General features: G+C 30.2%; 2 protein-coding genes across 2 annotated transcripts; one reads left to right on the top strand and one right to left on the bottom strand.

Moving 5' to 3' along the window:
- Positions 1 to 1,754: 1,754 nt before the first annotated feature.
- Positions 1,755 to 3,586, bottom strand: LOC120280121 (metal tolerance protein 7-like). The gene is made up of 5 exons (XM_039286859.1): positions 3,356 to 3,586; positions 3,047 to 3,159; positions 2,684 to 2,929; positions 2,293 to 2,604; positions 1,755 to 2,215 (listed from the first exon to the last, which is right to left on the bottom strand). The coding sequence occupies exons 1-5, from the start codon at positions 3,477 to 3,479 to the stop codon at positions 1,871 to 1,873; spliced, it is 1,140 nt and encodes a 379-aa protein (XP_039142793.1). The 5' UTR covers positions 3,480 to 3,586; the 3' UTR covers positions 1,755 to 1,870.
- Positions 3,587 to 6,960: 3,374 nt separating this feature from the next.
- On the top strand, positions 6,961 to 8,168 carry LOC120280131. Its single transcript, XM_039286873.1, has 3 exons — positions 6,961 to 7,068; positions 7,206 to 7,417; positions 7,535 to 8,168. Exons 2-3 carry the CDS (start codon positions 7,244 to 7,246, stop codon positions 7,811 to 7,813), a joined length of 453 nt encoding a protein of 150 aa, XP_039142807.1. The 5' UTR covers positions 6,961 to 7,068; positions 7,206 to 7,243; the 3' UTR covers positions 7,814 to 8,168.
- Positions 8,169 to 12,876: the final 4,708 nt, after the last annotated feature.

Genomic DNA, 12,876 nt, shown 5'->3' with positions numbered 1-12,876 from the left:
CTTGATAAACTAGCTCATCAATCTTTCCAACTAAATATAATTTTTATTCACATTTCTTCTTTAATCTCCTCATTGCCATTACTCTTCCACTCCTTTTCATTCCATTCTTTGTAACTAAATATCCTCTATTTGTTGTTATATCTTTTCTCTCCTATATCTTAAAAATGGTCGCTTAACAACCACTACCACTTGTAGTTGACGCCCATCTCTTATATTTATAAGTTATTTTTTTATTTGTTATATCTATGTCATTTCCCTTGTGAAAAGTGTGAAGAGAATTTGAAAAGAAGTTTTATTTATATAAAAAATAAATAAAAAGGAATTTGTAAAGAAGAAAAGAGAACCACGGAGATTTAGTAGTGGTCTCCCACATTCTTTAAAAAAAGACAAAATAAATGAAATGGGCATTTTAACTTTCCAAAATCTATTCTCCAATTATTGGATTACTTTAATACAATTTATTCATATACTTAATTCCCAAGGTAATCCATTTAGAACAACCTCCACCGACGATTTTGCTATAATTTTAAATACTATTCTGGATTGTGCAAATGATCAAGATGACTCCTATACCTGGTCTTTAGATAAAAATGGAACCTTCTCAATCAAATCCTTCTACAACTTCTTAATTGATGGAGGAATTCGCAGTCAACTTTACTCCAAACTCTGGAAGACAAATCCCCTAGCAAAATAACTTTATTCTGTTGGCTTGCCTATAAAAACAAAATTTTTACTCTCGAGAATCTTTTCAAAAAAGGCCGCAACCTAAATGCCACTGACACATGTATTCTATGTCATAATAATTCAGAAACAGTGGATCACCTTTTCATCGATTGTATCTTTTCAGAGAGAATTTGGTCTTTTTTCATATGTTTATTTGATATTGAAACTCTCTCATCCTCTGTTTCCAATATCTGGACTAATTGGATCCCATCTTTGAATTCTACTTTTAGAATTCTTTGGAATCTCTGCACTATAGCCATTTTCTGGAATATCTGGCTGGAACGCAATAATCGTATTTTTAACCAAAACTATTCACCAATTACTTCTACCCTCTATAAGACAGCTAATATGCTTATTTCTTGGATTTCTGATACTGCTCAGAGGATCAAGCGTTCCCTCAACTTCCTGAGTTCTAGATCCACCGATCTCATAGGCGATATGGTGCTCACCACAGATCAGGAGTAATTTGCTTCTTTTGTTGCTGAACAGGACTGTGTCTCCTATTGGTTGACTTCGCCGACTCAGCTAGTTATCTTTCCCCTCTTTTTCATTAATGTATTTCTCTCAATCATGTTAACTATTATTCTCATTCATGGTGAGGATATCAGGTTTATTATTGTTGTTTTTCTGCTCGATACTTTTTTCCTTTGTACTTGGTTCTCCATGTTTTTTTCTCTATCTTAATAAATTTATGGTTTTTCCGCTTTATTAAAAAAAAAAAAGTTGTGTGAGTAGTTTTTTATTTTTTAAGATATCAAAAATAATTATTTAAACATCTATATCAATTCCCTTCTGAAAAGTTAGTGCGGAGAAAAAAAGTCAAAAGAATTAAAAGAGAACCACGGAAAATTTAGTGGTTGTCTCCCTCATTTTTTTTTAATATAAATAATATCTATATTTTTTTTATACTTGGAGGGATTCTTACAGACATAGAAGGAGATTAAAAATTGGAAACAAAAAGATGCATTTAACTTCAAAACAAAAGAATATATATATATATATAGTAGTAGTAGTAGTAGATTAAAGAAAATTATAAATTGGCCATAATAGATTACAAGTTAATATCTTTAGTTTGAAAACAAATAAGACAAAGATAATATATTAACAACAGAAAAAGGTTACATTTAATTCATTACTTAATCTTGACTCAAACCATAGCCTTATGCTCAGGTCTATGAGTGAACTCAAAGTCCACATGAACAAAAGCTCTCTCAACTTCAGGCAACTGCTCCAACTTAACCTGAAGATCCTCTCCAATGTCATGAGCTTGGCTCAGTTGCATCTCCCCTGGCAGCACTATGTCCACTTCCACAAAGTAATGTGACCCAAATGTATATGCTCTCACTGTATCTATATGTTTTATATCTTCATGATGATTCCATATCAAATATGTTAGCTTTGTTAAGTATTCTGGTGGTGCTGTTTGTCCTATCAGTGACCACACATTCTCCATCACTGTCTTTGCCCATGTACTAATTGTATATATTGCAATCTGAATTAATACAAACATTTATAATCAGATTTGTGTCAAGATTAGTTATTAGAATAGTAATGTTAATTTTAACTTACTAGTATAGCTCCGAGAGGATCGATCCACCAGCGAACTCTGATGCCGAGAATTGCAGTAATGAGACCGATGGAATTAGTAACGACATCGAAGAAATGATCTTGTGCATAAGCTTTGATAATTTTGTTCTTGTACATTCTGCAGTAAAGCATTAGTATGAATTTTACTGCTGTGACTGAGACCATGATTCCAATCATCCATTTTTCTTTCACTGAATCAGTGTTCGGTTGCGATTGCTCGAGGATTTGGCGACCGGACTCGAATATTACTTGAAAGCCGAGTGTCGCCATTACTGATGCAAACACTATTATTCCCTGATAGATGAATCAGAATTAAGAGACAAGTTGAAAATGGTATTAGAGCATTTTGATATATATTCTTCAACTTGCTTACCACTGGCTGCATTCTTTTTTTGCCGATCGGATAACTGTACTGATTCGGCTTCGACATTGCTCGAGATGTGACCAGTAGGATGAGACCGGAAAGAAGATCTAAGAAAGAATCTAAGGTTGAAGCAATGACTGCCATTGATCTACTTGCAACTGATGCATAAACTTTGGCCACAAACAGGATTAAATTAGCAAAGTTTGAGATGTTTATAGCCATTCTTTCACTCCTCGCAAGCTTTCTAAGTTCATCCTATAAAACCAATAAATAAATAAATAAATAAATATATATATATATATATATATTAGTTCATCTTTCATGATAAATGATGTGATTGAAATGAAAACAACAAGTAGGTCCAAAATAAACCTCAGTTGGTGCATCTGCAGTAAATCCAGCACTGGAAATGCTTTCCATTTCATTGAAATCCTTCAGCAACTTCTCTTGTTTCTTGTAATACCTTGCAATTTTCCTTTCCTTGCCTAGAACAAACCAAAACCCATTAAAATCACTTAATTAACTAATCTCCTTAAAAAAAAAAAATCTTTTCAAGTAGACATAACTTTACATTCTAACCATACACTGCAACATGGAAAATATGAACATGATTCTAACTAATTAAAGCACCACAAGAAAAAAAAACTTTTTAAATAAGAAAAAGATGGAGAGATGTTGTACTCTTGAGCACAAGAGAGGCAAGAAGAGGTTCCTTTGGTCTCTCCGGCAACCGGAAATCTCCGGCGTTGATCTTCCATGGTTGTGCACCTTCAGAGCTCTGCAATAGCTCGGTATGGATTTCCATCTTCACTTAATTAATCAATCTCTTTTAATTTTAGGGTTTCAAAGAAAAGAAGTTAAAGGGTTATATGTATGCTTATATATATATATATAGAGAGAGAGAGAGAGAGAGAGAGAGATGGAGTTCAGTTTATGGGTAGTTATAGATGTGGTTCAGTATCCCGGGAAGAGATGGGTAGTTAGAGAGAGGTGGTGTACGTGGCATGATTTAGAGATGGTTGTATGATTTTTTAGTACTACTGGTTGTGTATTTGATTGGATGTGAGTCCGGAAAAAGAGACAAAGATGATAAGGAGTGTAAGGTTAGGGTTGGAAGCTTCATGGAAGGTAAGGTATATTTTTTGATATTATTATTTTTATTATTATTAATTTGAAATTTAACATTTTATGACAGGGTTGCTTTTTTTGGACTTTGCTTTTTTAAATTTTTTTATTTAATTTTATTTTTTAATACATATGTAGAAAGCTATGGGGTGTTAAAATTGAATTGATGATTTTGTTTTTATATGTAAGTTGATCATATGTGTGTTTTTGTTTTTTGTTTTTATTTTATATCATTGTTATATATATATATGTGTGTGTGTGAAGGGCATTTATTTGGGGACGTGCGTGAAATTTACAATGTTGATGTATCTCAACAGATTCATTATTGTATTTATGTATGTTTCTTCTATTGTAGTATTATCTCTCACATCAACTTTGTGTCTATATCTCTCATCAATTTTTTATTTTTTTTATTTTTTTATCATTTACAACTGCTTTAAGTACTTCCGTATATGACATTTAGCCTATATATATATAGTTTTTATTAAAAATTATATTGTAAATATTATCTTTCATATGATGGAGTGAATTAATTTTTACCTAACATGTGACAACATATTTTAATTTTACTTTTTAATAAACAACATCAAGATATTGACATGTCAAACTAATAAATTTAATGATGCTCTATACAATAAAATGCATAAGAAGTCTTGAACTTCATACATGCAAATCAAATCAGAACTCTTTAAACGCTCAACCCTAAACCTAAATTCCACCTTTAAATAAGTGGGTATAAATATGATCATACCCCAAACCCTAACCCTAACCCTACCCATATTTTGCCCTAATGTTTTTGGTCAAAAGTCATGTTAGAAATCTGTTTTCCAAACGATTTGATTGGAATCTAGAGGACCTTTCCAAGTATTTTCCTCTCCTTGATAAAAAGGCATTTATTTTATTTTATTAAATTAATTTAATACGAGCACATGAATTATTATTCTTATTGGATCCATCGTGATCATGGACCCGACAAGGATGACATGCAACACACAATGTCTTGGCCGGTTGTTTTATATTTCTAAGCCTTCTTGTCTTCTTTACTTTAGCTCATTTCAAGCATTACTTAATAAATAAAATATTTAATAATTGATTTATTTATTTTACTAATATAATGTTCATTAAAGAGACAAGTGATATCCAAATGGCTTGTCAAACCTAACAAATATCTCAAGATGGTCCAAATTAAATGACTTTTTAATTAAAAAATTAAAAGTAATTTTATTTTGTATTGTTTTAACTTCAAACATGTAATTAATGAGATGATGTACTATATTTTTGTTTTATAAATTAGAAGAAAAATAAGGAAAGGTTAGCACCTATTGTCTTTTTATTAATCCAAAGTTGAAAAAAAAACCCAAAAGAATTGGATTCTTGATTTAAAAGATATATGGAGGACCACGTACGTATAAAGGACCATTCATATAATTATAAAAGTTCAAAATATTTTATATTCTTCTTGTATTATTTAGAGAGAGAAAACTTAACATAAAAATCAGTTCCTATTATTATTATGGTGTTGGGTTGCTTGCTCAAACACTAAGTCTAAAGACATTTCGTCTTTGAATTTTCTTTTATGTGCAGAGTCACAATCCATGGTTTGCTTTTATCAATCTCATCCACAAAATATATTAAAAGGGAAGGAAAAACAAAACCATGGAAATTTTTATTAGCATGGACTTTTACTTCCATGATAGAAACTAAGACCTAACAACTCTAATGCAATGAAATAATTGTTAATAATAATAATAATAATAATAATAATAATAATAATAAGTATTTTAATATAATATAATATTTTAAAAATATTAAATTTTGCTAACAATTTCTTAATATAAGAACATAGAGTGTTTTGTGTAAAATATTAGTGTATTACTGAGGAGGTGAATTTAAACTTCAATTTATATAGAGTGAGAATACAAAGTGTATTGAATATTTAATTTTATATTTATGCAAATACATGATATGCTTCATCTTTAAAAAATATAAAAAAATAAAATCAATGGAACTCAATACATAAACAGTTTCCACTCCAAATTATTTTTGCCACCTCCAATGTAAAAAAACTTCCTTAAAAACATTGTTTTTTTTGGTTATGGACATTATTAATACATATATATATATATATATGAGATAAATTTGTATATTTGTTTACATAAATAGAAAGATTCTTTTTTGTTGATAAAAGTTAAATTATCATGTTTTTAAAGAATATTATCTCACTCTGACTACCACTCATCTTTCTCATTTTAGTGCATATCAGCAATAATATTAAACAAAAATACAAAAAAAAAAAGAAAAAAGAAAAATTTAATTTTGACAAGTTAATACTTTTACAGTTTGACTGAGTATAGACTTTGGAATTTTGACTAATTCTCTAGTCTTAGTTTTCAATATTTTTTTTATTTATAAAATTTAATATTAGTATGTTTATTATTGTCTTGATCCATTCTTAAAAAACACAGATTCTATCATCTCAAATCTAAATCCAAATAAACCAAATAAAAAAAAAATTAAAATTAATCTGATTTCCATCTTTATATTTTCATTTATATATATAAAAATAAATATTTATGAGATAGGAAAGGCATCATATCACATCAATACACTAATACGACCACTTTGGCTGGCAGCAATCACACCCTAAAGATCACATATAAAACATAGAGATCCACGTCGTGTCATCCAAACCCTAACCCTAACCCTAACCCTAAACCTAAAAGTTGGGTCCACTCTCGCAATACACATGCTTTATTTTGAAATGGTCATACCTTCAAACTCAAATGAATGGCCACCATCCAACCCACTTTACCTGTTTGATCTTATCCCTCCTTTTTTTTGTTTTTTTAAATTTCCTTTATCTAAATATATATATTAAAAAATTAATTAAATATTTAAATATTTAAATATTTATTTTAAAAAAAATAATTAAAAAAAACATTGAAAACAGCACCCCCGCTTCTTTTCTCTCGGGCACTGCACTGCTCGCATGACTGAACTAACTCCTCTTTATTTATATTTCCCGTGGGCTCCTCTGTTTTCTAATTTTATTTATTAATTAATAAATTAATAATATTCAATTTATTTAATTATTTATTTCTATAAAAAAAAGGGTTCACACTGACCAATATCATCCATTAAATTAAAAAAATTAATATTTTTTTTCCCAAATAAAGAAAATTAAATCCATTGTATCTCTATATAACCTCACAAAACTTTTCTCTCATCCTCTCCTTCTCCATCCTCTTCTTCCCTTTTTGGTAGCTTAGGTGAGTCTTTTTATCTCTTTTTATCGTAATTATTCCTCCAAATTCAAAGCTTTCATCTTGGTTTTCCTTCCTTCTTCTTTGAAATTTGAGAATTTTTTAGATCTGATGAGAAATTTGGGGATTTTTCTTGGTTTCAGGCGTTTTAGGGCATAGATCTTAATAGATCCGGTTAAGGATGAGCCGCTACGCTGCCTTGGAGGAGATGAGAGCCGAGCTGCGCCAAGGCCCCGTCTTTTGCCCTAAACCTCGTCGGCTTAGTCAGCTCGCCGGTGTCGCCGCCCTCGATCGCCACCGTCTCCGGCCCGATTCCCCTTCTCCCTCCGACCTCCTTGATCTTTTCCTCTCAAAGGTAATTAATTTTTTTTAATTAATTTAAAATTAAATTTTTTTGTGGTTTTTTCTACTAATTTCTCGAAAAAAGTAGTTTTTTTTAATTTAGTTAATTAATTTAATTTTATTTTGTTAGGGAGGGGAGCATAACCAGGTGGGATCGTCACCGCCGTTCTTTAACGGGTCGCCGCCGACCAGATCCGCTAACCCGTTAGTGCACGACGCCCGGTTCAGAGAAGATAAACCGGTTTTCCAGACCGGACCGGTTCACCAAACCGGTTCGCCCTTATCTCCAACAAGGAAAGGGTGCGGTCCAACCAAGTTTGGGTTCAAACCGGCCCCGGTCCGCATCGAGGGTTTTGCGTGCCTCGACCGCCGTGACCACCCAACTCGCGGCATCACTGCCATGGCATAATCCGTAAATATTACCACCTCTGAGCCGATTAAGTTAAGCTAACTACAAAGATTAGTTGTTAATGATCTTCTTAATGATCTTTATGATGATGATGATGATTATCTTGTTTATGTTTGTGTTTTGTGCTGTTGTTGAGGAAGAGAGGATGTCACTGTGAATATAATTTTCTGGGGGACTTTTTTGTAATTATGTAAGTCCAATATGTAGATATGTTTTTCTTTGTTTTTTTTTTTTAAACAAAAATCTTTGTAATAATTTTGAGAAAATGGAAAAAGCTTTGAAAGAAAAAGCTTTTCCATTTGTATGTTGGTTTTGAAATTTATCTTTTTTTTTTTTTTAATTTTTTTCATCCTCAGTTGAAATTTATGTATTTTTAAGGGGTCTTTTTGTGTATGTATTATATTTAGTGTTTAAGTCCATGAAAGTGTTGAAAGTTATGGCTTGATTTTGTTGGGTGGTGATGGATAGATATCATTTATTTTGATTGTCATGCCAGCTCTTTTCCATTTTGTCATATTTATTTTATTTATAGTATGTTTGAATTTTGAATGCGTTGAATTGTTTTGTTTTTTTTAAAAAAATGTTATTAATTATTTTATATTTTATTTTGAAATTTGGAATTAGTCCAATAAAGAAAATTTGTTCAAAGGGCGGCCTTTCATAGCTTGGAAGATCGTGTGGTCAATTATGCGAAAAAGTCCTTCTGACGTTGCGATATCTCCTTTGGAATTTTCTCACTTTGGCCCCTATCAAAGTTTCATTTTATTACGAAACGTTTTAAACTTATTGAAATGTTTTATATAAATTATCTATCAACATCGCCGAAAGGTAAAATGTTATTTTCATTTTATTTAAGATTAAAACTGTGAGTGCATGCATTAATGCGGAAATATTTCTGTCTAAATGTACAGTATTAGAAATCTTAAATGTTATTTTGCATTCAAATATTTTAATAGCTATAAATAATGTCTCTCTTTGTATTTGATTAAGATATTATATATATAGTTGTTAATTTTAGTTTTTTTGTATCTTTCCATATATATATAATAGCAATTTGTGATTCAAGCTGCGTGCTGATTAAATCTTAAATTCATTGCCACTTTTTTTAAAATAATTTTTGGAAGAACAAAACCCATTTAAAGAAGAAATAAGTTGGTCATCATCTTCAATGTATTTGTCTCATCATATCATAGACTGCAAAAAAGGGGCTCTTATTCAACCATATACAGATAAATATATATATATATATATATATATATATATGTATATATTAAATGATACAAAACAGAGAATTAAAAGATATAGAGAGGATAAACAATTGTCCTGTTTGTCTATGATGACCAATTCACAATAAACAAGCAAAAAGAGATTGATCAATCAATATATAAAATCCCAAAGTTCATAATTGGAAAAAAGGAGAGCACCTTGACCGTTCTTCTCCTCGTCTGCAGCATTTCGTGCAAACGGATATTGTTAGGGTTATGTAACGGATTCAGAATTAGTTTCACATTAGTTATTTGAGCGACATTCAAGTATTCATCAGGCTCGTTGTTTGGTTCGCAGTAATGCGAAAATACTAGCGTTGTTATGTGGTAATTTCTTCGGATTATCACGTGGTTGTAATATTGATAATAATATGTGATTATCACGTTAACCATATAAATGAGAACCAGTCTCGGTGGTGGTTGTCATCATTAATGTTCATCTTGAAGCTTGATCGATTGATCAATGCATGCATGCACAAGCGCCGTGCGCTCACACAGTTTAGTTAGTTTTGAAACCGATCCTTTGATCTCTATTTGATATATATATATATATATATATATATATATAAGGAATTTGTAAACAAAATTATTTTGCGAATGAGATAAAGCAAGCTAGAGAGGAAGCTACTTGCTTCTGAGCAACTTGTTCATTAACCCAAATGCAATAAATTATGTCACTTATTTTATTCTTTTAAGAAGGTTAAATATTTTTCCCTATTGTTGGGGAGAATGCTTCATCAACTGTCTTCAGTGTCCATAATTAATTGTTGATTTTGATTGTATATATATATATATATATATGTATATCTATGTTTAGGAAGAAATGCATTCTAGAGGAAGTTGTGTTGATGGAATATATTGATGTTATACACACATCTAGAATTGAGGTCTGAGGGTTCATTTTGGATTGATTCTTATATGGTCATATATAAAATCAATTCTTTTTTATTTTGTTTTATTCATTTTATTTTCTTGACACTAGGCAATAACGTATCCATATTTAAAATTTATAATTAGGGACATCCACTGATATGAAGCATTTCCGTAAACTCAACAACATACCATGCTCTCATCTTAGAGTAGATTTCAACTTTTAATCCCATATTTCACAGAAACAAAAATTTTACGTAAAAAATTTAATAGACCAAGAAGTAAATTTGTATATAAAATCAATTTTAACATAACTCTTAAGTAAGGGATTTATCATCAATTATATATAAAAAAAACTAGTTAAGTGGTTTAATGGGTAAATAATTATATTAATTTAAAAAAATAATATATTATAATAATTTTAATTTCTTTGGAGTTTTTTTGAAAAAAAGAAATGATCCATGTGAGAGAGAGGTGTTGCACATGCATTGCATCATCTAAGTTGGCAGGAAGCTTTGTTGGTTTGGATACAAGTTCACAAAAGATACTCGAAATCTCAAAAATCAGGCATCTTTTGTTAGGAAGTAGGAACCAGATCATAATATTGCCTTGGAAAAAGCCTGGATTTCTCAGTGGACAACAAACATCAATCAAACTCTCTTTGTTTTTATTCCTTTTTTTACCCTTTTTCTATAAATATAAATATAAATATAAATATATTGTGAAAACATTACCTAAGAACATAGTTAGGTGGTGTTTTTTTAAGGGATGTTTGATTTAGAGTTATTAGATCATGTCGTGTTTTTCTTTTTTACTATTTTAAAGTGTTTAATCTGTTGTTATACACAGTTTGTCACTGTATATGAATTAGCATAACTATTAAATATAAATCTAATTATTACTATAGTATTTTAGACGTACGTGAATGATGTGTCCTTATATATATATTAGTTTAATTTTTTTTTATAAAAATTTATTTATTTATTTTTTTATAAATTCAAACAAAATGTGATAAATTTTATATCTCAGGAGAGAAATAGAATACCAATTCTTATTGAACTTGTATAAAATTGACTGTTATTTCTTTGCTTTTATAATTTAATTTTTTTTAACAAAAATATCAGAATTCTTTTCAAAGGCTGGCAATTCATAGCGTGGAAGGTCTTGCTTGGTGTTGTGTGGTCAATTATGCGACAAAGGCATTTTCAAATTAGGATATTATTTTTGTTTTTGCAGTACTCCTTTGGACTTAATTTTCTCACTTTGGCCCCTTTTAAGTTTCATTTTATTACTTAACGTCTTAAGCTTATTGAATAATTTTATATAGTTTTTCTATCAACATCGATCAACGTGAGCAGTGAATGGAATATATTTTTTTCATTTTAAATAAAAATGAAACAGTAAAATGTTTGCATTTATACGGAAATATTTTAGTCAAATTGTGAAGTATGAAAATTTTTAAATGTTAATTTAATTTGCATACGAATATTTTAATAGCTATATAATCTCTCTCTCTCTCTCTCTCTCTCTCTCTCTCTCTCTTGTATTTGAGTAAGTTATTAAATATAGATGTAATTTCAAATTTTTGTGCCTATATATATAACCCTTGGTGAATCAAACTTGTACTGATTAAATCTAAAATTCATTGCCATTTTTTAAATAATGGGAGGAAAATTAAAAATCCATTAAAAGATGAAATAAGTCTGTCATCACTCATCATCTTATTCAGCATTTTAATTCAAACAGGCTATATCAATAATATATATATATATTAAATGATACTAAGAAATGAATTAAAATTATTTTTAGCTCCCCAAAGCAGCGATGCATGTTTAGTTTGTACTGTTTGTAAATAGTCACTACATGGCCAGCTTTATCCCCAAGAACGTTCTTGGAAAAATGGTGGTTCTATCAATCAAGCCATGCATGCATGCATATGTCGGTTCATACTTAATAAATATTATATACTCTAATATTTTTGAAGCTGTATGTGTTGCAAGGGAAGCATTGGTGAATCAATAAACAAGTATCAATGAAATCTAAAATTCATCACAAGTTTTTTTTATCGTAAGGAAATGAAACCTTTGCATTCAGAAATTACTAGTTCCAGCCGCTGTATTTGGGTAAATATGTTGATAATTAGCTATCTAGGAATCAAGACTAACAAAAAGAATCAGAATGAAAAGCTTGAATTAGTGATTTACCCATTTTATTAAAAAGAAAAAATCAGAATGAAGAGCTTGAATCATGAGTAGCAGTACAATGTGAACTTCAAAGATTAACCCACCTATCCGTTCTCCACGCCGGCAAATCCTCACAGTATACTCAACTGTTAAAAGGAAATTAAAGAATGAGTCAATTACATACATCCCAATTTCAAGAAAGGTATCAAGATTAACATATTCATTTGTAAATAATTCAAAAAAACATCAAAGACTTGCTCAAATCTGTTTTACTTAAGTTGGAAAACATAATATATATGAATGTTTGTGCAGTCAAGACTTACAAGATAGATGATACTAACGAGACAATATATAAAATCAAGAAACAAAAGAAATAAAAGATACAATGAGGATAAGCAAAAAGAGGTAACTAACTAGCTACATGCTTATGGAAGGGTATATTAAATACATATTTCTAATTCAGATATGAAGTGATCCAGACCAATGGTTTCCAGTTTTGTTCAATATGTTGATTGGATCCCAAGTACCAATACATTGAGAGATCTTTAAGGAGTCCATGAGATCATAATCCTCCACATACACTGTGAGAGACTGATCCACCTCAGTGAGACCCAGAATAAAACTTTGCACAAGCCAGGTACTGTTTCATTTATTTGAGCATTTCACACTCTCTCGGAGTCGAACCCGCAACATAATTCTTTTGTCTCAATTAAAGTGGGCGTCTCTCACCAATTGAGTTATGTTC

Source organism: Dioscorea cayenensis, chromosome 17 (genome assembly GCF_009730915.1).
Source record: "Dioscorea cayenensis subsp. rotundata cultivar TDr96_F1 chromosome 17, TDr96_F1_v2_PseudoChromosome.rev07_lg8_w22 25.fasta, whole genome shotgun sequence".
NCBI classification, from domain to species: Eukaryota; Viridiplantae; Streptophyta; class Magnoliopsida; order Dioscoreales; family Dioscoreaceae; genus Dioscorea; species Dioscorea cayenensis.
The sequence above is the reverse complement of the archived record's forward strand: the minus strand, read 5'-3'. Positions and strand labels throughout refer to the sequence as shown.